The 27,010-nt window shown below is 51.0% G+C and overlaps 1 protein-coding gene across 1 annotated transcript in view; it reads left to right on the top strand.

Annotated features, from left to right (window-relative positions):
- The window catches only part of GREB1 (growth regulating estrogen receptor binding 1), a 68,594-nt gene that overhangs the window by 20,025 nt on the left and 21,559 nt on the right, over positions 1-27,010 (top strand). The window contains exons 7-20 of the mRNA XM_060027637.1: positions 801-914; positions 1,353-1,496; positions 4,104-4,289; positions 7,134-7,484; positions 8,559-8,687; positions 9,406-9,534; positions 10,179-10,376; positions 11,133-11,313; positions 13,045-13,240; positions 14,684-14,820; positions 20,226-20,565; positions 22,372-22,487; positions 23,790-23,989; positions 26,125-26,214. Of these exons, the coding sequence (XP_059883620.1) occupies positions 801-914; positions 1,353-1,496; positions 4,104-4,289; positions 7,134-7,484; positions 8,559-8,687; positions 9,406-9,534; positions 10,179-10,376; positions 11,133-11,313; positions 13,045-13,240; positions 14,684-14,820; positions 20,226-20,565; positions 22,372-22,487; positions 23,790-23,989; positions 26,125-26,214 (2,511 nt within the window). The remainder of the gene's footprint in view (positions 1-800; positions 915-1,352; positions 1,497-4,103; positions 4,290-7,133; positions 7,485-8,558; positions 8,688-9,405; positions 9,535-10,178; positions 10,377-11,132; positions 11,314-13,044; positions 13,241-14,683; positions 14,821-20,225; positions 20,566-22,371; positions 22,488-23,789; positions 23,990-26,124; positions 26,215-27,010) is intronic.

Raw genomic sequence — 27,010 nt, 5'->3', positions numbered from 1 at the left:
AGCTCGTGGGGCGTCAGAAGGCATCTGGGGTTCTGGTTTCCTTGGGATGGGGTTGTCTCTGGGAATAGAGAGTTTTAAAATTTAAACTTTAATGTGTCATGGTTGAACGCGGAGCTCTAAATGTAGGGGAACTTTTGTGTTGGATGGGTCCCAAAATATATGGTAGCCAATTCTTGATACTTTGAATAATCCCAGAACAGAGCATGAGTCATTCTCATGCTGTTCCCTGCCGTGGGCCGGGATGACTCATTAACAGCAGTGGGTACCAGCTTCTGTTCCCCATCATTTTGTTAGTCTGAAATTAGCTTACCGAGGCCGGGGGTGGGGAGAGGTGCACAGGTGGATCGGTACTGCCCCCAAGTGGTGAAACTGTGGCGGTAAGTTGAATGCAGTTGCAGCTTGTCTATAGAAACACGTACTCATTTACTGGAATGTGTAGACGATGATGGTGATGTGGGCCTTGGTGGCTACCATTTATTGGACCCAGACTCTGTGCTTTACATATATTCTCTTTAGTCCTGATCAAACCACCTTTCAGACTAGGTTTTCTTATCCCACTGTAAAGATGCAGGAGGTAATGCTCGGAGAGCTAGAACTTAGACACTTGTACAGCTTTGGAATAAAACATTTACCAAGGTCGATGGGATATTTCCTTAAGCCTAGATACTTCACTAGATGCTAAAACCCATTGTGAAACTGTGATTTAAAAAGTTACAAATAAGTGTGCTCCAATTCAGGGGAACGTTGTATTGAAGCTCATCCCTAGTGACACCCTAATCCACACTCTGAATGTGGCCTAGGTATCTTATCAAACTCCGGGCCCCCCAAAAAACGCCACAAAGGATGGTCTCCAGAATCTCCATCAGCTGCGGATGGTGGCCACCCCCAGGGTGGCGGGAACAGAGCTAAGTACGGTAAGTGACGAAATCCTTGCCCCAAGTCCAAGGCTTGGGTGCTAGCGGTGGTGGTGCTGCCGGTGGTGTGTGTTCTAGGGAGGCAGACTTGGGTATAACAAAAGATTCTCTTTCTCGTACATTAGACTTGCTTAACAAAGCCCAGGATCTATGTACAGTATTGACTTCTCTGATCCTAGAGGAATTTTTTAAAAGGCTTGCCTGTCACTTGGCAGGGATATTGGGAGGAGGAGACTAGGTTGTTTGGTGGGGAAGGGGGACCCAGTGACCTTTAAGATGCTTTTGACCGCAGGAATCTGTGATTCCCGGACTTGGATGCTCCCATAAGTAGGGAACTGGTCAAGTTGTAGCAGATGTGTTGGCCAGCCTGACGGCAGGTCTGCCGGAGGTGGATGCTTTGTCTGACGTGTCTTCCTAATGCTCTCGGCATGTCCCTAGAGAGCACAGGCGTGACCTGCATGCCCCAGGTTGGCTTGGTGGGACCGGCCTCAGTCACCTTTCCTGTTGTGGCCTCCGGAGAACCAGTGTCCGTTCCCGACAACTTGCTGAAAATATGCAAGGCCAAGCCAGTGATCTTTAAAGGCAAGTACAGCAGTGTGACGAGTGGTGGAAGTCGGGGAACCCAGGGAACGCACGAGAAACAGGCAACATGACACGTCCTCCCAGTCTGACTCCACACCAAGGGGTCCTCCTGGGAAAACTCTAAAATCCTTTCCGGGGCAATGAGAGAACCAAGCAGACTGGTCACTGGGGTAGCCCCTGATCAGGCGCCAGAGTTTCAGAGCTTGTCACCGTTTTCTACGATGAGCCCAAGTGCGACGATCCTGTCCCATGACGACCATTTGCTTGTTCATTTGTTCCTTCAATCAGTCCCTCTCTCAGCCTCCCTCGGCTCCTGCCATGGTACCAGGCCCAGGGCTGAGCACCATGGGTGAGAGATAGGTCATCAACCCCTTGCCGATTTGTCAGGCCCCCGGTCTGGTGGGTTGTCCTGTGACCACTAGTATTTTGGGGCCATGAAATCTGACTTTGGGCAAAGATAGCCATGGTCACCAGGCAGAAGCATGAAACAAGACCAGATTTGACCTCTATTCTGTGGGCTTATGTACGTGGTTGGAGGTCAATTTGTGGCTCAACTAAGGAAATTCCTTCCTAACGAAGCGGGAGCCCTTGAAACGTGAGGATTCGGCAGGGCTTGTTTGATGATGGTGCTGGCCAGTGCCGTGGGCTGGCACGGAGTCACACACACACACACACACACACACACACACACACACACACTCACACACACACACACACTCACACATTCAGGTCCTTCTTAAATAAGGGCAGACTGTGGGGTGTTTTTCATGTTTTTATTTTATTTTTTTATTTTTATTTTTTCTGTTATTATTAGATGGCATAAACTTAAAAAAAATTTTATAGGAGTATAGTTGATTTACAATGTTGTGTTAGTTTTAGGTGTACAGCAAAGTGAATCAGTTGTACATATACATATATCCACTCTTTTTTAGATTCTTTTCTCATATAGGTCATTACAGAGTATTGAGTAGAGTGAACACTATTTGGTATCGTGTTTGTAGGAGTAGAGGAGAGAGGGTGGTAGGAAAGTGGGGAGGTATCTTACTCTTAATTACGAAATAGGAGAGGATACTCCTTTCTTTATCCTAAAAAAAAAAATGAACAGGATATTCAGGAAGAAGGGTGCAGGTCTGGGTTTTGAACTGGGCGTGAGGCTAGTTGCAGCGAGCGGGGCCTACTCCTCATTGCGGTGCGCAGGCTTCTCATGGTGGTGGCTTCTCTTGTTGTAGAGCATGGGCTCTAGGCGTGCGGGCTTCAGTAGCTGTGGCACGCGGGCTTTAGTAGTTGTGTCTCGTGGGCTCTAGAGCGCAGGCTCAGTAGTTGTGGCGCACGGGCTTAGTTGCTCTGCGGCATGTGGGATCTTCCCGGCCCAGGGCTTGAACCCGTGTCCCCTGCATTGGCAGGTGGATTCTTAACCACTGCACCACCAGGGAAGCCCCTCAGATTCCTTTTATCTGGGCCCCGTTGTAGCTTCTCTGTGCCTCTTTCATGACAAATTTCACATCCTTCTTTTAATAGTAATTCTTTACATTGCCTCTTATAAACCATAATGTTTGTGAACAATGCTACCCAAATTGTGGTCCCTGGACCAGCAAAGCCAGCGTCACCTGGGACCTCAGTAGAGGTGTGAATTCCCATGCCCATCCCAGAATCCGAATCAGAAGCTCTGTGGTGGGGCCCAGCAACCTGTGTTTTAGGAAGCCTTTCAGGGGACCCTCATGCACCCTCAGGTCTGGGAATCAATTTCCTGGAGGACATGAACTGTGTCCCAGTCCCCAGATCTTCCCCTAGAGCCGAGAGTGAGGCCCGTACATAGCACACGGCAGGCGTCCACTAAGTGTGTGTTTGGTGAATAAGTGGAGACCTTCTGAGTACAAGATGCCACACCCACGCTGAACCACGTTTGATCATCTCAGCAACCACATGAGGGCTCGATTTTCTCCACCCCATTCTACAAAGGTGGAGACTGAGGCTTAGGGAAGTTAAGCTTCTCGCGGAGGGTCACATAGTTAATAAATGGTGCAGAGGCGATTCGGAACTGGCCTGGGCTGACCCGCCTCTGAGAGTTGCCATCAGAATTAATCTTGTAACGTTCACTAAAGCATTTGTCAAGTTCTGTCAGTATTCGGAGTCTCTGGTCTGTACAGTGATTTATTTTCCTAACTCAGCTTGTCAGAGAGTTCTGGGAGACTGGGAGGCAGAATCCAAAACGGGGAGCTGGGGAGACTCGGGCTGGCGCAGGCCTGGCAAAGATCTGGTAGGCGTTGCCCGCGTGAAATTCCTGGAGTCAGAGCTGAAGGAGCAGCTCAGGCGATGGCTGTTCAGCTTTGCCAGTTCCCTCTGGGCCTGAGCTTGCTTGGCTCTAAAATAGGGGGTTGGACTAAATGAACAAGCAAATGCTACAGCCCCTGTCTGTTCTCAGAGCAGGTGCACACATCAGCAAGGGCTGGGAGTCCAAGATTTCCTTGGAAAGGAGCACTCGCGTTACCCCAGGTGCAACCAGCCTGCCTGTTTTCACTCCCTGGCATTCAGAGACCGCCCACACGTGGGGACCACGCCTCGTGCCCGAGGCCAGGGGCCAAGCGGGTGCTGTTTCTCGTCCCCCAGGGCACGGGCACTTCCCTTACCTCTGTGGGAACCTGAACGATGTCGTCGTGAGCCCTCTCCTGTACACGTGCTACCAGAACTCCCAGTCCATCTCCAGAGCGTATGGGCAGTATGGGGCCTCCACGATACAGCCCATCTCAGAGGAGATGCAGCTCCTGCTGACCGTCTACTATCTCGTCCAGCTGGGTGAGTCTCCCTCCCATTTCGTGGGAACCACTGGTGGAATAATCGCTAAAGACAGGAACCGCACAAGCCTTGATCGCCGACCCTCTCTTTGAACCCTGGTGAAGACCGCCTCTGCTGTCAGGTCACTGCAGTGCTCTCCACCCCGAGGGGCTGGGAAGGCCTTCAAGTAGGTCAGAATCTACAGTGAGAATTCAAAAATGATTTCCCTGCCCTTCTAGGCGCAGAGATACAGCAGGAAGAAAACAATGGCTTTGCCCTCAAGGAGATTGTATCCTAGTGGGAGAGAGAAACAGTAAACCAGTGGAAAATAAGCAGAGGGAGGTGGGGTATGTCATTGTGGGGTTGTTTCAAGTTGTCAGAAAAGGCCTCTGTGAGGAGATGGCGTTTGGGTCGAGACCCGAGTGATGAGAAGGATCCAGCCTTATGAAGCTCTGAGGGAGGCAGAGGCGGGAGGATGGGTGGGCGGCGGGCGGGGCTGGAGCATGGAGCCCCAGGTCAGTGGGAGCCAGGGCGGCTGCAGAGTGAGAGCATGGCAGTGAGGGTGCTGTCAGAGAGAGGGTAGGGCCTCAGGCTAAGGTCAAGAGTTCGTATTTTAGACACATTGAGAAGCAATTTGTATTTGTCGGCTCGGGCTGCCATAACAAAATACTACAGACTGCATGCTTAAACCTCACAAATTTATCTTCTCACGTTTCTAGAGGCTGGAAATCCAAGATGAGGGTGGCAGCAAGGTTGGGTTCTGGTGAGGCCTCTCTTCCTGGCTTGCAGACGGCTGCCTTCTCACTGTATCCTCCTCTGTGCATGTGTGTGGGGACAGAGGGTGAGCTCTGGTGTCGCTTCCTCTTCTTAGAGTGCCACCAGTCCTACTGGCTTAGGGCCCCACCCTTCTGACCTCACTTAGCTACTTCTTTAAAGGCCCTATCGCTAAATAAGTCGTATTGGGGGTTAATACTTCAACATACAAATTTGAGGGGGACACAATTCAGTCCATAGCACCACTGCAATGTTTTGGGCAGGGGACAGATATGATCTGACTTTCATTTCAAGAAGACCACATGGGCTGCCATGTGTGGCCAGATGGTGCAGTCGTCCCAGTGAAGGCAGGTGGTGACTTGGACCACTAACAGCCACAGGGGAGAGATTGAGAAGGTCAGGATGGTGGGCTGTCTGTCTGAGGGACGTGAGGGAAAGACGGTGCTTGCATTTTGGCCTGAGCAACCAGATGAGCCATGGTGCTGGAGGATGAGCCGAAGTCCTGTCTCGGCAATTTCAAGTTTGAGCCGCTGATGGGGCAGCCAGGTGGGCCGAGTCAAGGATTTGGAAGTGCAGGTCTTGAGCCCCAGGGAGACGTTGCAGCTATAGGTATACATTTAGGAAACACCAGCTCAGTGACGATCTATATTAAAGCTGTGAGGCTGGATGAGCGACTGGGAGGGGTGGTGGATGGACGAAAGTGCCAGGGTTTGAGCCCTGGGACACTCGGTATTCAGGGACCTGGAGGAGATGGAGATGCAGCAGGTAGGGAGGAACCCTCAAGGGTGCTGCTTAGGACTGTCTGGAATCTGGGAAAATGTGCATGTGTTTCTCTTTCTCACTCTTACAATCCACATCCAATCCGTCAGTAAGCCTGGCTTCATCCTGAATCCAACCTCGCCCACCTTCTCCATCAACACCTCCCTTGCCCAGGGTACCACTCTTACTCAAGCTAAGACAGCTCAAGGCTGCACAGCTGGTGCCGGGTGGAGCTGGATGGGGACACGTCTTCTACATCGAAGCGTGGTGCTCTTTCCTCCAGCTCACCCAAATTTGAAATGTGGACGCATCAACCAGAAAATACCCGTAGGGAGGAAAGCATTGAAGGTACTCAGTCTCACTAGTCATCAAAGAGACGCAAAGTTAACACATTAAACAAGTGATGCTTTTCTCAACTAAACTGATGGTAACAACCGGAACGATGCTATCCAGTGGAGCTAAGGGTGCAGCAGAACCAGGGTTATCGCGTGTCATTAGTGTTGTGGTACATTGAGACATTTGAACCATCTGGAGACAGTCTGATGATATGTATTAGTTGGCTCTGTAAGCCCAGTTTAGAGCATTTAGGCTAAGGAACGTCCTATACGTAAAGCTGTGTATTGCAGAAGTGTTTATAAATGTGCTTATCTGGAAGCAGTACAGGGGTCAACAGTAGATCAGCATCGCCCAGTCCATGGTGGCGCCTCCACGTTAGCAGTGCCCGTTAGCAGTGCTGTTTATGAAGGCCGTAAACGTCACGCAAGCATGATTGTGGCGTGATGGTGAGGGAAGCAGACACGCCTCAAAGTCATAGGCCCGCAGTCATTATAACGATGTAAAACCTGCACGTGGAAAAAAAAAGATGGAGAGGGGCTTCCCTGGTGGCGCAGTGGTTGAGGGTCCGCCTGCCGATGCAGGGGACACGGGTTCATGCCCCGGTCCGGGAAGATCCCACATGCCGCGGAGCGGCTGGGCCCGTGAGCCATGGCCGCTGAGCCTGCGTGTCCGGAGCCTGTGCTCCGCAACGGGAGAGGCCACAACAGTGAGAGGCCTGCGTACTGCAAAAAAAAAAAAAAAAAAAAAAAAAAAAAAAAAAAATGGAGAAACACACAAAAATAGTAGTGGTTCTGTTAGGATGGTGAGATGAGGGCTGCTTTCATCACCTCCGTCTATTTCCCAGCTGTCTCGCATACCATTTAACGTTAATCATTTAGGTTGCGTTATTTGAGAGTTCGTTTACACGCATTTCCCCAGCACGGCCCGGTTATATGGCGTGAAGTTGCCGCGTGGGGCAGGTGCTGAAGCCCCTTCTGCCCGCCTTGTCGTTGCCAGCGGCGGACCAGGTGCCCCTGATGGAGGACCTGGAGCAGATCTTCCTGCGCTCCTGGCGGGAGTCGCACCTGACGGAGATCCGGCAGTACCAGCAGGCGCCACCGCAGCCCGTCCCGCCGGCGCCTGGGGCCGTGGCGCCCGTCACCTCTGCGCAGCTGCCCTGGCTGGCCGGCCTGGCCGCCAGCTCCTGCAACGACAGCGTGCACATCATCGAGTGCACCTACTCCCTGGCCGAGGGCCTCTCTGAGATGTTCCGCCTGCTCATCGAGGGCAAGCTGGCCAAGACCAACTACGTGGTGATCATCTGCGCCTGCCGGAGTGCCGCCATCGACTCCTGCATCGCCGTCACCGGTGAGGCCGGGCCCCGCCGCTGGGCTGCCGGGAGAGCAGTCTGGTGGTGCCCAGAAGCCCTCCTTTGCCGTCGCCCCCTTTTGCCTCTCGTGGCCCCGGGTTTGCAGCTGTGCTGGTTAGTAACAGCCATTTGCGCACAGTAGCCCCTGGTGTGCCCTGAATAGTGCGCTTTGGGAAAAATTCCATTCCTCCTGGCGTCGAAGGTGAGCCGTTTCCGTTTCTCTGGAGAGACGGGGGGCAGGTTTGGATCTGGTTAGATGCAGGGAAAACCTGGGTCCCCCGTGCACCTGCTGGTCTGTGGTTTAATGACTCTGGCCCTCAGCTTCTTCAACTACCTCATGGAGATGAAAACAAAAAAGGCCTTCTTGTGTTTGTGTGGGTTAATGAGCCAGTTAGCTAATTAATTATAAAAACATGTATTGAAGCCCTACTATGTGCAGTCACTGTTCTGGGGGCTGGGGACACAGGAGTGATGTCCCTGCTTTCCTGGAGCGTGTGTTCTGGTGGGGAGACAGACACCAAACGGCGCAGAATGTCCCGGGGGGAGGGGGGAGGGATGGAGGATTGCAGTAACTCTGCAGCGTCCCAGTCATCTCTAGGCATTCCTTCGTCTTAAACACCTGTGTTTTTAATAAATTCTTTACATTGATTTCAGTAATATCTTTAGTAATAAACCTCGAGCCCCTGCTGTGTCAGGCACTGGGCTGAATATTTTATAAACACTGTCTTGTTTTATCCTCACAACAGTCCTGTGAAGTAGATGGTACTTTTAGCCACGAATTCCAGATGAGGAAGCTGGGTCAGCCTAGGTTACACAGCTAGTTAAGCGGGGAGAGAGTCAGGTTCCAAAGCCCGTACTCGGGGGTTTCCCTCTTATTGTCCCAGCTACTAAACTGGGCTGGGGGTGTGTACCCTTTATTCATTTCACCAGCAGGAAGCCCTGCTCTTAGCCAGGCGTGGTGCTGGGCTTGCGGGATGGACGGAGAAAGAGATTCAGGCACGACCCTGCCATCGAGGAGCTCACGTGCTAATTCTAAGCAGAGGGCCCAGTCCAAATTGTTGTTTGTTTTCCAGGAAAATACCAAGCCCGGATTCTTTCTGAGAGCCTTCTCAGCCCTGCCGAGTACCAGAAAGAAGTCAATTCTGAGCTGGTTACGGGGAAAGTGGACTCTCTGGGGGCCTTCTTTAGCACCCTGTGTCCAGGTGGGCTCGTAGTGAGACAGGTGCAGACTCATAAATTGATGAGAAAGACACAAAGGGCAAGGTTGTCTCGGGATGGAGCCCATCCCCCGTGACCTGCTGAGGCTGGCCCGGATTTACATGTGTGGGCGGCCCTTCCATCTGTGGGGTCTCTGGCTGGCTGTTTCCTGCTCTGGCTGTGGGTTCTCTAGGGGGCGGCTTTGTGGTTTCTGTCCTTTGGGGGCGCACAAGGGCCTTGTGCCTGGTTCTCCGTACCTCTCCGGCTCTGTCCATCACCCTCCTGCCTCCCCCTCTGTGTTGCTTAAAGCTTCTCACTGGAGAAGTGTATTCTCTGTGCCTCATTCTGTGTCTCCTATGCCTTGAGTGCCCGTCTCCCTTCTTTTCCTGGCCACTCACCCTACAAGACTCACCCCATTTCCTCCCAGAAACTCGTGCTGGCCCCTCCTTCTCCAAGATGTGCTCAGACCCCTACCTCCTGACCTTTGGCACCTTGCTCTTCTTTCTTTCTGTCCTGGCACCTTCTGGGTCATAATGTAATTTTCTTTAGCACATACATCTGCCTTCCTGGGCTGTGGGCTCCTTGACAGGACGGGACACCCTATCTCTGGTGCCCCAGGCCCAGGACAGTGCCTGATACGTAGTGGGTGTCCCATAGATGCTTGCCGAGTTTCACTGAGACGGACGGAAAACCCATTTCTGTTATTCTCTCTGTTTTGGGCAGAGGGCGACATTGATATTTTGCTGGACAAATTTCATCAGGAAAATCAAGGCCAGATTTCTTCCTCCCTTACTGCCTCCTCCATCACCAAATCAGCATCCCTAGATGTCGGCGGGACACGGGTATGCACAAGTGAGTGATGCCGGGGCGCTGGTGGCCAAGCTCTGGGCTGGTGAGGCAGCTTCAGGGCCCCCAGGGGCTGCAAGGAAGCAGAGTTAGAGGCACCTCCAGCAGGCAGGGCAGCTCCTTAGAATCGAGCAGACCTAATATCTAATTTTAGTTTTAGTCTTTGACGATAACAGTCTCATTTTACCCGGAAATGTACATCTGTACAGTTTTCCTGAGATAGCACATTTCTCTGTTGATTTCCAGTTTATCGATGCACTGTTGAAATACTTTATTCATTCTAAGTTCCTGAAGGGCTGTGATAGTCTCCTCCTCTTCCAGAGAACCCGTAACCTCTTCCAAAATCTAATCTCAGCATCAGCTTCCCTGGGATGCCGTCCTTGTCCCCTCCAGGTGGAGTAGGTCACAGCCTCTGTGCCCCCCCGCCCCGAGTGCTGTTCATCCTTTTATTTTTCAATTAGGAAAAGGGTGCGAAATGACCATCGCGGTGGGTAGCCCGGAGCAGGCGCTCAGTGAATATTGGTGTTTTCCCCATTCCCTCATCCCTTTGTGTGCTAGACGGGGGCCCCCTGCTGGATTCCCTAGCAGAGGGCCAGGGCTGTAGCCATCCGCTGGCGTGCACCTCACCTTGACGGGGACTCTGGTTCCAGGTTACCATCTGGAGCCTCACCACATCCGGCCCTTCCAGCTCGCCGTGGCCCAGAAGCTCCTCTCCCACGTGTGTTCAATCGCAGATTCCAGCACCCAGAATCTGGACTTAGGATCCTTTGAGAAGGTGGACTTTCTGATTTGTATTCCACCCTCAGAAGTGACCTACCAGCAGACCCTGTTCCACGTCTGGCATTCAGGTATGGGCCTTTCAGGGGCAAGTGTGAAGTCTGTGTGGAGAAGCTTTGATCTGTTTGCATTCAGGTTTGGATTCTAACACCATCTTTACTTCTAAAGTAGAGGGTGCCGTATCAACACCCCAGTTTCATAGCTCATGAAACTGATACCCAGAGGAAGCGACTTGTCCACTATTTTATAATCTGTTAAATGTAGAACATGACTTGAGTGTTCCCTCTGTCCCACTCAAGTCAGTGAAGTATGTCCCGATATCTGGCGTCAACTTAATGTATTTTCCCTGTGCTTTCAAGGGAAGTAAACATGAACCACACAGAGAGTCAACGTCTTCACTCGGAGGGTTCACTCTGAGTGCTCTAACCTACGGCCTGGTGGCGTTCAGGCTGGAGATGATTTGGGTGGGTGAGAGGGGACCTTTGCCTTTCTTTCAGTCACCCACGCTGGGATCAGCTGCTTCACGAAGGCAGCTTTGCTGTGCCCCTGGGTGGGCTGTGTACATAGCACACTGGGGAGCAGACCCACCTCCAGGCCCTGCTCCTGCAGGCAGTGACACGACAGTCGTTTGCACGGGAATCGGCCTCCCTGACTCACACGTTCCGCCTGCATCCCTGTAGCCTCCAGTCCCAGCGAGGAACCTGCCATATGGGAGATGCGCCTCAAGCGTCTGCTGCTGAGTGAGAAGCTCATGACCGTGTTTGGAGTCACTGATGTATTTTCATGACCGTGTTTGGCGTTACTGATGTATCTTCACTGTGTTGCAGGGGTTTTGCTGGAGCTCGGCTTGCAGAAGGAGCACATGACCAAGCAGAGGGTCGAGCAGTACGTTCTGAAGCTGGATGCCGAGGCGCAGACCAAGTTCAAGTCCTTTCTGCAAAACTCCTTTCAGAACCCACACACGCTCTTCGTCCTCATCCACGACCACGCCCACTGGGATCTCGTGAGGTTAGACTGGCTTTGGCACATGGCAGGGCTGGCATTTCCCTTCTTTGAATGAATATGTACGGATAATACCGTGGGTATAAGTGTTAAAAAGATGAATGGTGTTGGGGGCTTGGCATTTGTAGGCAGAGGCTGCGGGTGTATTTCAGACCTTAGGGCCGGAACTTACCTGAGAGATCATCTAGTGCAGCCTCTGAAAGGTACCATTATGGCAACGAGAGAAGGGAAGCACCTCGCTCAATGTCGCAGGCTGGGGTAGGGGAGGGAGGGTATCAGTGGCAGAGCGACAGGTGCCGGGAAGGGATCCTGATGGGAGTAGCTCTGCCCAGGCCCCTTCCTGATGGAGCCCCACTGGCTCTGCACACCATGGGTCACAGCTGGTGCCCTTCCCAGGGGAGGTTTTACTTTCTCACTTCAAATGAACATAAATCGAGATGAATTTCACATGGTGTCAAGCCTGGAGTCTGGCAGGATTCCTGGGTGTTCACCAGGATTGGTCATGTCCATGAGACTGGCCTTGGGGTTGTGTGTTTAGACACTGCCGCTGACATGGACGAGGGGGGAAAGAACATTGTGGGTCGGGTATCGGAGGAAGGCTTTGATTTAGCGCAGGACCTGAAGCTCAGGGCTGGCCGGAGCCTTAAAGTTCGCCCAGTTAAAGGGTTTACATTCTCGCGTCCATGCACGGGCGCGGGGGAATTTGAACATTCTGAAGTATATAAAAAGCTAAATTGTACACATTCATTTGGTGGGCAGGTTTCTCAGAGTGGCTACCTGCCACCCGAAAGGTGAAGCACTGCTGTTTTCCTGTCCCCCTAGATTTACAGACAAGAATGCTGAGACCACTGACCCACTGAGAAAGGCTGAGATGCACTTGTCTCCTCGGCCCCGTGTCCGAAATGCTTCCCATTCCTGACCCTATACTTTAAAATTTAGTACAGAATTTACCATGTTATGTCCTCTTTGGGGCATTTCAAGATCAGTAGGAGGGCTTCCTTGGTGGCGCAGTGGTTGAGAGTCCACCTGCCAATGCAGGGGACACAGGTTTGAGCCCTGGTCCGGGAGGATCCCACGTGCCGCGGAGCACCTAGGCCCGTGCACCACGGCTACCGAGCCTGTGCTCTGGAGCCCGCGAGCCACAACTGCTGAGCCTGTGCTCCTGGAGCCCATGCCCTGCAACAAGAGAAGCCACCGCAGTCAGAAGCCCGCGCACCGCAGCCAAGAGTAGCCCCCGCTCCCCGCAACTAGAGAAAGACCGCACGCAGCAACGAAGACCCAATGCAGCCAAAAATAAATAAATAAAATAAATAAATTTATTTAAAAAAAAAAAGAAAGATCAGTAGGACTGTTGGAGAAAAGGATTTAAGGAGGCAGGTGTACAATCAGATGGGGCCGAGGGAGAAACGGCGAGACTCATTGACAACTCCTGGGTGAGCGTTCCTGTGCTAGAGAAGTGGGTGGATTGTGTATCTTGCAGGCAATCCTTTACAGACACTGTTCCCCCAGCCAAGCTTTAATAAGTCGTGAGCGTTCAGGGGAGTCCCTGACGGGTACCCGAAGTGCAGTCATATTTAAACTTTCATTTTGCTGGTCATGGGCAGAGCCCTAAGCTTCGATTGCTCCCGGCGTTGGGAGGCTCACAGTCAATTGATCCAACTGCCTGATTGTCGTCGGATGACAGGACAGTGCTTGCCATTGCACTTATCATTTCTTCTCCCTCTTCTGCTCTCTCAGTAGCACTGTTCATGACCTCTACTCCCAGAGTGACCCGTCCGTGGGGTTGGTGGACAGATTGCTCAACTGCAAGGAGGTGAAGGAGGCCCCCAACATCGTGGTGCTCCACGTGACCTCCTTCCCGTACGCACTGCAGACGCAGCACACCCTCATCAGTCCTTACAACGAGATACACTGGCCGGCCTCCTACAGTAATGTGAGTGTCCCAGGCTGCTGGGCCCACTGTAGCAATGACCTTGCGCTGGGAGAGATCCTGTTCACTAAAGACTTGACTGACTGGCCCAGTTGAGGCTCCGTGGGTTCCAGCTCCTTGGCTTTGATTCTACCCAGGGTTAGATTTAAACCCTTCTTGGTCTTTAGAAACCTTCCTGTGTGCATTCGTCGGCTCCCTGTCTCAGAGCATGTAACGCAACACAGTCGGTTTACTGTTTCTCTGGCGACTGAAGCTCTCTGAGCAGCGTTCTGAACACCTGCTCTCCTGGTGTTGGACGTACAGCCCTCTAGGGCTGTGGGGATTTGGACTCCACATGGGGTGACTCTAAGTTTGTCTAGAAGCCCTGGAAATGTTCCTATCTTTCCTACCCCTGCATCCTTCAGCAGCGAGGTTCAAAATCTCCTTCCTCAAACTGAACGCACGTCCACAAACCCTGGTGAGCTTTATTTCAGCTTATCACCTGCCATTTCCTCATCAAAATAGAAGACAGCAGTCATTCTGGTAATTTGAGAAATCTGGTGGTTGGATTCCACCTAATTACACAAGCAATAAGTAGACATCAAGTTGCGGACTTTTTCGGAGTGTCTCGGAATCATCCAGGGAACTTCTAAAGGTGCTAATGCTTGGGTTCCTTCCTGCCGATTCAGAATCAGAGGTAGCAGCGGCATTTGTTTTTATGTAGCGCTTACCGTGAGCTAGGCAGGCACTGTTCTAAGTGCTTTATCATATGAACTCAGATAAGGCACAGGTGCTAGGATGATTTCTGATTTACAAATGGGGAAAATGAGGCAGAGGGGAGGGGTTAAGCCACTTGCCTAAAGCCATGCAGCTAGAAGGTTCTGGAGCCGGGATATGACCCAGTCCAGCGAAATCCATGGCCCTCATGTTTATCCACTGTGCTACTTGAGGATGAAGTTCATGCCTTTGTAATTTTAGCATCCTCCCACAACTTTGCCGTGCTCTGAAGTTTGATAAGCTCTGATGCTAGTTGGGGAGGAATTTTATATCAGTGTGGGTAAAATTGGTTGGATAAATGCATTTCTTTCTGCTGATTTAATAGCAGCTGAATGCAAAACAGTTGATTTGTCTATTCCTAAAACCAGCTAAAATTGTTGGAAAGAAGCAATTTTAACAAAGGAAGTTGTGTGTTTAAAAAAAAAAGAGTCTGATTTTCTTCTTGGCGAAGGCACTGGGGTCAACTGAATGGAAAAGTCTTGACTGACGGGGAGGCACCGGCCCTTACGCGTGGAGTGCTCTGTGCTCTGGGGCGCAGAGGAAAGACAGTTGTAAAACGTCACCCAGGGGATTGCAGAGTCAGCACAGTTCAGATCAAGATGCCTGTCCAGCTCATCTGTGCGCCCAGCATGTGACCCCTTCAGTCCCCACAAAGGCAGTGTTTGCGTGACCGATGTGCTTGTGTTTTAGGGAGTGGACTTGTATCCTGAGAATAAGAAGTACTTTGGGCTGTCCGAGTTCATCGAGTCCACCCTCTCAGGACACAGCCTCCCCTTGCTGAGATACGACAGCTCCTTTGAGGCCATGGTCACCGCATTGGGAAAAAGGTACCCGTCTCTCTTGAAGTTACGAAAAATGCTCCGTAGTCAAGTACAAGGTGAGGGATGTGCAGCCAGGGAATTCCAGGGAGGGGCCACTGCTCTCCCTTCCTGGGTGACTCAGTCCCTCCGTTAAAGGGATCCTGGTTTATTTCTCGTCTTGCATTTTGGGCCGGTGATGTTGTTCCAGAAAATTTGAGAGATGAGAATGGGCAGAAATATGCTAGAATGTGGGATTGCATGTCTGAGACTCAAGGGAAGGCAAGAAAATGGGAGGTGAGATAGCAAAAGGTGTCAAGGAAGAGAGAGTGGCGGTCAGTTGGCTTTGTCTTTATTTCCTTTGCACATCATCTACTGTGTGCTTATTTCTTGCCAGTCACTGTTCTTACTTTCATTATGTTATTTAGTCCTCCCGACCTCTCCGAGCCAGTTGCTACTATTATTTCCATTTTGCAAATAGACTGAGACTCAGGGAGACCCCATGGCTTTCTCAGGCCACACGTCTAGCGAGTGACAGAACTGGGTGTGAACCCAGAGTCAGCGCTACCTTTTCAGCCCTGTCACAGCAGACCCCTGAGGTGGATATCAGCACTGCCGTCTTACAGATGAGGGAACTGAGGCTCAGGGGGGTTAAGTGCCGACATCCACACAGTTTATACGTGGAAAAGCCAGGCCAAGTTTTACAGACTGTCTAATACAAAACAAAGTGAATGGCTCTGCCGCCAGTTGTGGGTGTTGAGCTGAGCTCTGCCGTCTCCCCTCATGGTACCTCATTTGTCTTGCTTGCTGACAAAGGGATTGAATTAGACGTGTGCTTCCCAAGCTGTGCTCCAGGCTATACTGCTGGATCCTAATAGTTGTTATGTCACGAGGGGTTCCATGGTCACGTGTGTTTGATAAACCTTACATTTAACAAAGGATTCTTCTCGCAATGAGAGTTCTCAAAGCCTTCAGTGTGCCGTGTGTGCTATAAATCTCCAAGGGACGGCTAGAGCGTGCGGCATCTCCGTGGTCTCATGGGATTCGTGTTCCCCAGAGCACCCTTCGGGGAGCTCAGTCCCTTTCAGCTCTGATGCTGAGGGGTTTAATCAGGCCACTTCTCCAACTCATGGATCGTCAGCTGAGCTCTCGTAACCTTGCTGAGGGAAGACACCCGCCAAGATTTTACACTAAGGCTGTGAGAACTGACCTTTGTCCTGCCTCTGCTTCTCTGCCTGGCTCCCCAGCTGCTCCTCGTGCAGGAAGCATGTGCTGAGTGCTTAGTGATCTGCAGACGCTGGGCCAGTATTTTCCATTTATTGCCTAATATAATCCTCACAATGGCGCAGTGAGATAGGAGACACTGTTATTCCCCCACTTGACAGAGAAGGAAACAAAGACTTGGGTTAGGTCACTTGCCCAAAGTCATGTGGGGGGTTTGTAGTGAAGCCAGACCAAATCCTGGTCACTTAAGTCCAAAACAGTAGACCTACTAAACTGTACGGAGCGAGCTCGCACACTGGTAGAAGGCCAGAGTGATCGTGGCACCATACCTCCTGGCTCTACTCTTCATTACTTTTAACTTTAGGCAAATCATTGAACCTGCCTGAACAGTCTGCTTTCAAGCGATACTGTGCCACTTCCTGTATAAGATTCTTACAATAGTATGTTTCCATTGCTCTCCTCCTAGGCTTTGTGCTTTTGTTATCATACATTTCACTTATATATGTTACAAACTCCCCAATAAATCACATTTGCTTTAGGCAGTCGGTCATCTTTTAAAGATATTTAAATAAGAATATTTTTTAAGACCTCCTTTTTTATTTATGCACATAGTTAATACTTCCAGTGCTCTTCATTCCTTTGGGTAGATCCAGATTTTTATCTGGCATCATTTTCCTTCTGTTCAAAGGACTTTCTTTAACATTTCTTGGAGGGAAGGTCTGCTGGTGATGAATTCTTTCAGTTTTTATGTGTCTTTAAAAGTCTTTATTTTGCCTCATGTTTGAAAGATATTTTCCCTGGGTATAAAATTTAGGTTGACTTCTTTCTTTCAAAGTATTAAAGATGTTGCTCTACTATCTTCTGACATACATTGTTTCAAACCAGAAGTCTGCTGTCATCATCACCTTTGTTTCTCTCTGTGTAATGACCTCTCTTCCCCACCACTCCCTCCCAACCCTGGCTACTTCAAAATGTTTTAAATTTATCACTGATTTTAAGCAATTTGATTAAGATAGGCCTTGGTGTGCTTTTCTTCATGTTTCTTGAGTTAATTGAATTTTCATCAAAGATGAAAAAATTTTAGTCATTATTTCCTCAAAAATTTTTTCTACATCTCTCCTTTCCCCTTTTAGAGTGATCCAATTGTACATATATTAGCCTACTTGAAGTTGTTCCATAGCTCTCCGATGCTACAGTCATTATTTTCTGTTTCCCTCTGTTTCATTTTAGATCCTTTCTATTGTTATGTTTTCAAGTTTACTAGTGTTTTTTTTTCTGCTCTCAGTCACATCCAGTTTATTTTTATTTTTCACAAAAGCAAAATAGTCATATAACAAGGTTCCTAAGAGAAGAAGAGAGGCAATTTCAGGTAGCACATACATGAAGGTACACACTGACAAATTGATAATAAATTGTTACTTGTGTTTGTTTATTAATAAGGACTGTTCCTTGCAAGTGACTGAAACCCAACTTGAACTACTTTAGGAAAGGGAGAGGAATGCACTGACTCATGAAATAAAAGGAGAGGTTGAATAAATAAACCACAGAACCAGATGCAGCTGGTTTCAGGAACAACTTAAGTTAGGTATTAAACACTGTCAAGACTGTGTTGTCTTGTCTTTGGTATTTTTCTGTGTTAGCTTTACTGTATCTCATCACACACTGGTTTCTTCCATGTGCTGACAACATCTTCCCTAGCTGCTGCTGAACTTCATATTCTCCAGCTTCTAGAAGGGGACTGATTCTTATAAATAGTTTGAAAAATCCCAAGAAAAGACTGATGACCCATCCTGGGTCAGGTAGCCATTCCTGAACTGATCCATTGTAGCTGGCAGGGCCGGGCCAAATACCAAGATGGTAGCTCCCATGAGAATTCAGGATCCAGCTCTTTTTCTGTCTCAGACATTTTAGTTTTCATCTCTAGAATCTGAGTCTTTTTTATATTTCCATTTAAAATGCTCAATTTTTCCTGTATCTTCTTAAACATATGGAATATAGTTATACCAATTGTTTTAATGTTCTTCTCTACCAATACTGTCATCTGTGTTGTTTCTGGGTCAGTTTCTATTGGTTGATTTTCCCCCTTCCTTATTATGGGCTGTATTTTTCTGCTTCTTTACATATCTGGTAATTTTTGAGAGGATGCCAGACATTGTGAATTTTACCTCGTTGGGTGCTGGATATATTTGTATTCCTATAAATCTTCTTAAGCTTTGTTCTGAGATACAGTTAAGTTCCTTGGCAACAGTTTAATTCTTTCAGGTCTTGCTTTTAAACTTTGTTAGGCAGGACCAGAGCAGTTTTTAGTCTAGGGCTAATTTTGTTCACTACTGAAGTGAAACCCTCTAAGTACTCTGCAATATTTCATGAATTTTGATGTCTTCCACACTGGCGTTGGGAACGGGAACTATTCCAAGCCCTGTGTGAGTTTGAAGTCTTGTTCCCTCTCATCCTTTTGGATGGTCCTTTTCTTGGCTTTGGGTAGTTTTCTCACATATATGCACGGATCGCCACTTAGCTGAGGACTTGAGTGGGACCCTCTGCGGCTCTCCTGAGTTCTCTTATCTGTGCAGCTCTCTCCTCTTTGGTAATTTCCCCCATGAACTCTGGCTGCCTTGGTTTCCCTGGACTCCAGATCTTTTCTCAACTCAGGGAGACACTGGGGCTTGCCTGGGTTCCTCCTTCCTGAGCAATCCTGGGAACTCTTTCCGGGTGGAGACCGGAGACTCACCTAATTTCTTTCCCATTTCAAAGGATCCCTGTCTTTCGTTGCTCATTGTCTTGAAACACTGTTGTTTCATATATTCATCCAGATTTTTAGTTATTTCTGATGGAAAAATAAATCTGGTCCCTGTTACTCTGTCTTGGCCCGAAGCAGAAGTCTCTGCTTGTCCTTTGAGCAGAGTGGAAAGCGGATGTTGGACGTGGGGAGAAGAGTGTGCTGCTCCCTAAGGGACACCTTGCTCTTCTTCCCTTGCTCAAGGTGACGAGGGGCCACCACAGCTGGGGCAGTGCTGTAGAGTGGAGACAATGCATTTTGCACTCTGCTCTCTTTCTTCCTGGGCACTACTTGGCCAGTGCACCAGGGGCAGGGTAAGGCAGTGCTTGGGCCACTGGTCCCCTTTGTGTCAGAACCTGCAGACCCTTAATGCCTTCCCAAGACGGCACTGGTATTGGCAAGTCTGCCAGGCCAACTCTTCAGTTCATAGACGCCACAAAGTAGTTGAGTGCTAAGGAGAAAGAATGAACAAAAGTATAACGATGGGCAGAAGATATCAGAGATGCTGTTGGAAGGTGAGCTGGCTGCCCTGATAGAACTCACAGGGTGACACGGGCCGTGGGAATGTTCCTGTCTTTGTAGGTCAAGAAACTACTTTATCTTTGCTCCAAAAAGCCACTGAGTCAAGGGACTCATTCCATCTAAATAAACCGCCGAGAGCATTGCCTATAAACGGAACATCAATTTGTCTATTCCTACTGGAAACACAGAGCGACATCCAGTGACTTGGGTTTTTCTGGTGGTGTTCTGGGGTCTGTCTCTGGCACAAGGGTCAGAGCTGTTCTGGCAGTGCACGTAGTTGTGGGACGGGTCTCCCCCTTCGTGTGACCACAGCTTCTGAAACAAAAGCTGGGATTCTTGGTTTGACCGGCTGTGTTTGGATCTGTAATTCATCTGTCCAATTAAAATCACATTAGTTGCATTTCTGATAACTCACTGTACATGAAATGAATGATATGCCTTTAGGATGGTCCCCCAAATCTGGGGTAAGTGGTAGCTGCACTTACGTACTGATTACTGATGGTTCTTCTATTGCCAGTGGGAACCTGGGGCAAATTACCTAACTCATGGAAACATAAATTAAGCTGATGATGGGCATTTATTTTACTCATTCATCTAGTCATTGAACAGATCTTTATTGAGCAGCTAGTATGAGCCAGCAGCAACAGCAAAACTTTGCTTCTGTTTCTCAGCTGGAAATGATAAAGCAGTTTTTGACTTGACTTCTAAGGAAGACTTCAATTTCGGGTTGTAAACAACCAGCTTCAAAAGGCAGCACCACTTGTTTGTGATCCAGGAGTTGCCTGTGCCCGAGATGGCAGGTGTCTGGGTCACTTGTATGCCCCGGGAAGGCCTTTCTGTCTCGGAGCTCTCCCGGCATCCTTGGGGGGTGCAGCCCTGGGTCACGACGTGGTCTCTCTGTTCCTTGCAGGTTCCCCCGCCTGCACAGTGCGGTGATCAGGACCTTTGTTCTCGTGCAGCATTACACGGCCGCGATGATGGCCGTGAGCGGCCTCTCTCAGATGAAGAACTACACATCGGTGGAGACACTGGAGATCACGCAGAACCTCATCAACTCCCCGAAGCAGTGCCCCTGCGGCCACGGGCTCATGGTCCTGCTGCGGGTGCCCTGCTCCCCACTGGCGGCCGTGGCCTACGAACGGCTGGCCCACGTGCGGGCGCGGCTGGCCCTGGAGGAGCACTTTGAGATCATCCTGGGCAACCCCAGCTCTGGCATCACCATCGGGAAGCACTTCTTGAAGCAGCTCAAGGTGGGACAGGAGTGGGGATAGACTCCTGGGAGGGCAGTGGGGCGGGACCACCAGGGGGAGGGGAGGAGAGGGAGTGGGGTGGCGACAAACTCCTTAAGGTCCCATTCGGGTCCATAGGTCCATCGTGGCCTCTGCATACCGGGCCACCCCTCCAGCTGCCTCTCTCGCCACATCCCTACCTGCAGCTTTCAGTCCAGCTGCACCACATTACTTATAAAAGCTGCACCCCCCAAAAAACACACTGCCTTGCTCTTTCAAACTTCTGGGTTGTAGCTTGATTTTATTTCTTTCTGGGGATTCATTTCTTCTTCTTCTTGTTTATTTAGCTGATGCCTATCAATCTGAAGAATTCAACTCAGTGTCTTTTTTTAAAAAAATTCTTATTTATTTATTTATTTTTGGCTGTGTTGGGTCTTTGTTGCTGCACGCGGGCTTTCTCTAGTTGTGGTGAGCAGGGGCTATTCTTCGTTGTGGTGCGCGGGCTTCTCATTGCGGTGGCTTCTCTTGTTGCGGAGCATGGGCTCTAGGCACGCAGGCTTCAGTAATTGTGGCTCATGGGTTCAGTAGTTGTGGCACGTGGGCTTAGTAGTTGTGGCATGCAGGCTCAGTAGTTGTGGCTCATGGGCTCTAGAGCGCAGGCTCAGTAGTTGTGGCACAGGGGCTTAGTTGCTCCGCAGCATGTGGGATCTTCCCGGACCAGGGCTCGAACCCATGTCCCTGCCTTGGCAGGCAGATTCTTAACCACTGCACCCCCAGGGAAGTCCCCAGAGTCTTTTTTTCTTTCAGGAAGCTGCCCTTCCCCCTACTTGTCCCCCTGCGCCCCCCAAACCGGGGCAGGTTCTGCTTTCCCTGCCTGTCATCTTGCTCCTCCCCCAGCAGAGAAGGGCAAGGACAGCCCCACACATCTCAGACTCCCAGACTAGCACAGTGCCTGGACCATAGTTGCCTTTCACTAAATGTACAGGTGACGGAGGATGCAAAAGGATTAGGGTGAGAATACTGAGAGAACAATTGGGAAGGCACTGTGAAGGCACAGCCCCACAGCGGAGAGAGCATAGCACCGAATGTCAGGCAGTTGGGGATATACTGTCTCGCACCGAATGTCAGGCAGTTGGGTATATACTGTCTCTCAAAGAATCAGTCAGGGGCTTCCCTGGTGGCGCAGTGGTTGAGAGTCTGCCTGCCGATGCAGGGGACATGGGTTCGTGCCCCGGTCCGGGAAGATCCCACATGCCGTGGAGCAGCTGCGCCCGTGAGCCATGGCCGCTGAGCCTGCACGTCTGGAGCTGGTGCTCCACAACGGGAGAGGCCACAACAGTGAGAGGCCCGCGTACCGCAAAAAAAAAAAGAATCAGTCAGTCTGTTGGCAGATATCTCTTGAACGGCTGATGAGTGCTAGGCAGTGTTCTATGTGGCTGGGCGTCCCGTGGTGAAGCCAGTGGTATGCCTATTTGCAGTTTAAATTTGATAAAAATCCAGCGAGGCATTGCAAGGGCTTTATATCAGCAGAAGGACATCAAGGTTCCCTTGGAGCTGGGCTGGTTGGAAAGTAAGAAGTCTTACAGCTTTCTTTTTTTTTTTTTTTTTTCCGGTACGTGGGCCTCTCACTGTTGCGGCCTCTCCCGTTGCGGAGCACAGGCTCCGGATGCACAGGCTCAGTGACCATGGCTCACGGGCCCAGCCGCTCCGCGGCATGTGGGATCTTCCCGGACTGGGGCACGAACCCGTGTCCCCTGCATCGGCAGGCGGACTCTCAACCAGTGCGCCACCAGGGAAGCCCACAGCTTTCTTTTTAATTACCTGCAGATGTGGCAGAAGATTGAGGATGCGGAGTGGAGGCCTCAGACGTACCTGGAGTTGGAGGGCCTGCCGTGCATCCTGATCTTTAGTGGGATGGACCCGCACGGGGAGTCCTTACCGAGGTGAGTGGGGAGGGACTGTGTACCTGGGGGTCTCTGAGGAGCCAGTTGCCTGGGCTCGCCGCTGGGGGCTTTGCCAGGTCAGGCTTCCCCTGCCCGACTCTTGGGAATGCATTCACATCAGAGTCATCATAGATGTGTATCTTCATGGTGACCGTTTTCCAGCAAATGTCAGTGAAATGCGTCTGAGGCCTGGGCAGCTTTTCCTAATTCTCGGACAGGCACCCCCCGGGCTCGTGCTGGTGGATGTGGGGACTCTTGCCGGGCTCCATGGGTGGAGGCCGCGTAGCTGATGAGGAAGCTGAGGTTTACAGAGATTAAGCCAGTGCGCTGCATGGCGGACACCGGGGCCTCCCGGCTTCTTGCCGTTTGGCCACACGACACTTTCGTGAGGGCCACCTCGCGCCGCGTACTCATGGGCCGGGTAAAAGTGTCCGCACAGGGTTCAACCTCAGTTGTTGCCGTGCCACGGATCAAGTCTTCTATTCCTCAACTCCGTAAGGGCTAAGACAATGCCTTAGTCTATCTTAACGTTGAGCAAGCATTTACTTTTTGTATCAGGCACTGGACTAGACTTTTAATCTAGCATTTGCACCTTACGACCATAGTATTACTACCCTGTTTTATAGATGAGCAAGTGAAAGGTCATTTGCTTTAGTAAAAGCCTACCTGCAACCCCCATCTGCCTCTCTCCAAGCCCTTTGCCGTTTCCCCCGCGCAGCTCCGAGCCCTGCCCCAGCCTGCCCTCTGTGCCCCCTCCTCCACGTGTGTCGTGACTCATTGGCATGTCTTCCCAGGCAGACTCTCGTTTCCAGTATGGCGACCCCTTGATGACCATCCTCTCCCTTGCATGGGGCATAGTCTTGGGCACATTTTAAATGTTGATGGAATCATCAAATATCCACTTATTACATATATTTCTCCCAGCAGTGCACGTAGATGGTTATTAATATTCACGGCCGTCTTTCATTTGAAAACAATCTGAGCCTCCAAGACGTTGCCCAGCTTGTTGAGGGTCTGTCGCCAGGAAGTGGCAGGGCTGGGGTTCAAGCCTCCTTTTTGTCTGACCTGAAAGTCAGTGTTCTTTTGATTCCAAGCAGCGCGGGGCTAAATCCACGGCAGGGGCCCCCAGAGACTTGCAGTCAAACAGACTGTGTTGCTCAGGGGTCGCAGTGATGCTGTTTGCTTCTCCGTTTGCATGAGTCCTAGGGGCCTAGCGAGGAAGGCAGCGTGCTGGTCCCCAGCGCGAGCAGTACCTCTTCTGTAGAAGGCAGTCGATAGAGCCCTTCTTCCGTTTCCTCCCAGGTCTCTGCGGTACTGTGACCTGCGGCTCATAAACTCCTCCTGCCTGGTGAGGACGGCACTGGAGCAGGAACTGGGCCTGGCTGCTTACTTTGTGAGCAGCGAGGCTCCCCTGGAGAAGCGGGCCCGGAGTGAGGCCTTGGAGAGCGACGCCGAAAAGCTGAGCAGCACAGACAACGAGGATGAGGAACTGGTGACGGAAGGTGCGGAGGGCCGGGCTGGACACCTGTCCCGTGCGCGGCGCAGCCCTGGGCCCACCTGCTGGTCAGCAGCTCCCCATGAGAGACATCTACATACGTCTTTGGGGGAAATCCCTCAATGATTTCAGATTTTGCTTTCTCCCCCTCATTTTTGGTCATGTGAGAAAATGGAAATCCCAACAGGTTCTTTGTAGCTCTAGAATTCTTAAAGAGTAGGAAGAAAAATGGACATTTCCTAGGCTTTAAGTTCATGCCTTGTTTGAATTGCTGGTGGAATTACTGCCTGGTTTAAGGTTCACTCGCTTGTTTCCTCTACGTGAATTAACAGGACCTGTCCCTTATTGAGATTTATGAAAACAGGCTAGTTTCGTTTGCAGACATCGAAGTTCAACGCCACGTATTTTTTTATTTATTTTTTATTGCAGTACGCGGGCCTCTCACCGCCGTGGCCTCTCCTGTTGCGGAGCACAGGCTCCGGATGCACAGGCTCAGTGGCCATGGCTCACGGGCCCAGCCGCTCCGCGGCATGTGGGATCTTCCCGGACCGGGGCACGAACCCGTGTCCCCTGCATTGGCAGGCGGACTCTCAACCACTGCGCCACCAGGGAAGCCCAACGCCATGTATTTTAATAGGACACATAAATCGGAGCAATGCAAGGCATTTGGCTGTCGTCAACAGGATAGCGAGAGAAAATAAAAAGCTGCTACTACAAATATGCAAGGCATTCGTGGGGTTTGGTGTAGCAGAGAGAGAGATGGAAGGAGAGCTGGAAGATGAGGACTCTCTTCCCCCTCCATCTCTGGCTGTGTGGCTTTGGACAGGTCATGTCACCTCTCCAAGCCTCAGATGACTCATCTGTAAAGTGGGGTGGAAGGACCCGCCTGGTGCTGTGGGAACCTTTCGCAGACGTGAATGGGACCCTGACATGGAATTGCCCGTGGAGTGAATCCACACTCCTGGAATCTCCCGACCCACCTCCTTCCTTTCCCCATTCGTTCCTCTTGGCTTCTGGCCCCTATGCCACACCCCGGGCTCTTGGCCACACTCATCCCATGAATGTGCTCTGCTCTGTCACCTCTGGGCCACACAGGCGTTCTTCCGTCCACTCGAGTCCCCTCTGCTCCGTGCTTCACCTGGAGATCCCTGCTGGCCCTTCAGAACTGGGATCAGGGTCACCTTTCCCAGGATATTTCCCTGCTCCTACTTCTCCCTGCTGGGTGGGCACCTGGCCCCTGGGCTCCTCCCTCTTTGCTCTCCTTACTCTGTCCTGTAGCTGTGACCCCTGGGCAGGAGCCTCACTGACCCACCAGTGCCTCACTGGCCTGCTCTGTCTTCTCAGTACTCCCTCAGAGGAGGCCTGGGAACGTGGATGGATGGAGGGATGGATGGATGGAGGGATGGAAGGATGGATGGATGGATAGAGGGATGGATGGATGGATAGAGGGATGGTTGGATGGATGGATGGATGGAGGGATAGAAGGAGGGATGGATGGAGGAATGGAAGGAGGGATGGAGGGAGGGATGGAAGGACGGATGGATGGAGGGATGGAGGGATGGATGGAGGGATGGATGGAAGGAGGGATGGATGGAGGGATGGAAGGAGGGAGGGATGGATGGAAGTAGGGATGGATGGAGGGATGGATGGATGGATGGAAGGAGGGAGGGAGGGATGGATGGATGGATGGATGGTGGATGGATGGATGGAGGGATGGATGGATGGATGGAAGGAGGAAGGGATGGATGGATGGATAGATGGATAGAAGGAGGGATGGATGGAGGGATGAAAGGAGGGATGGATGGATGGATGGATAGATGGATAGAAGGAGGGATGGAAGGAGGGATGGATGGATGGAAGTAGGGATGGATGGAGGGATGGATGGATGGAGGGATGGATGGATGGATGGGATGGAGGGATGGATGGATGGATGGAAGGAGGGAGGGATGGAGGAATGGATGGATGGAAGGAGGGAGGGAGGGATGGATGGATGGAGGGATGGATGGGTGGATGGGTGGGTGGGTGGGTGGGTGGACAGATGAGAGATGATATGTGTGAATGCACTTTGTAAACTGTGAAGTGCTGGGGGAACGTACAGGACCATGATTACGAGGCCTCTTCAGTGTGTGTGTTTTGAAACAGGCTCCACATCAGAGAAGAGGAGCCCCGTGAAGAGAGAACGATCTCACTCCCATGACTCTGCGTCTTCATCCCTCTCCTCTAAGGCATCCAGTAAGTCTCCAAGGGGTAAAGATCCCACAATTGGACCGTTTTTGTTTTTTGAGATTTCAAAGAATGAAAAGAGATCCTTTATTTTCAACTAGAACTGGAAAGAGAAGGGATCTACGAAGAACTGGCCTTTCTAGAGAGTACGCGTCTTTCTGGACTTGGGCGGGGAGTGGGGGGTCCTTCCCGGGAGGAGGTCGTGGCCTCTGCCCCTGCAGGGCCTGTGCCGGGTGGTGTCAGAGGGCCCTCCCTCTGTGCTCTGCAGGCAGCTGTTGGAATCAGGGGAGAGGAGCTGGGTGAGTGTTCTTGTCAAGTCTGAGGGCAGAGAGAAGTGGACACAGAAGACTTCCCTGGGGGAGAAACGACAAAATTTAGCAAGTGTCACTGACCCCTGGACCTGGACCACACTTTGGTGGAGGGGGCGGGGAATGTGGATGAAGTGCTCCAGGTCTCTGCTCTGAGGGATGCCTCGGCCTCAGGAGCAGTCAGGACGGGCACACGTGAGACAGTATGGCACGTCTTCCCACCACAAGCATTTACGGAGAACCTACTCTCTACCTGGCTCAGGGCATTGAGAGACCAATTAGATACGGACCTGCTCTCAAGGAAACCATTGTTCCCTTGGACCAGGTTATGTCGCAGTAGGGGCTGCTGTATTTTTTCTGCACACATATTCACACCTGTGAGGTGTTACGGTTATGCATATGAGGAAGGAATTCATTTTGTCTCAGGTGAGGCAGATTTAGCGGTAGGGTGTGATCCCTGCAGGTTTCAGAGAGCAGCTGGCCTTTGGGCCTTGCAG

This window comes from Delphinus delphis, chromosome 12 (assembly GCF_949987515.2).
Source record: "Delphinus delphis chromosome 12, mDelDel1.2, whole genome shotgun sequence".
Lineage (NCBI taxonomy): Eukaryota > Metazoa > Chordata > Mammalia > Artiodactyla > Delphinidae > Delphinus > Delphinus delphis.
The sequence above is the reverse complement of the archived record's forward strand: the minus strand, read 5'-3'. Positions and strand labels throughout refer to the sequence as shown.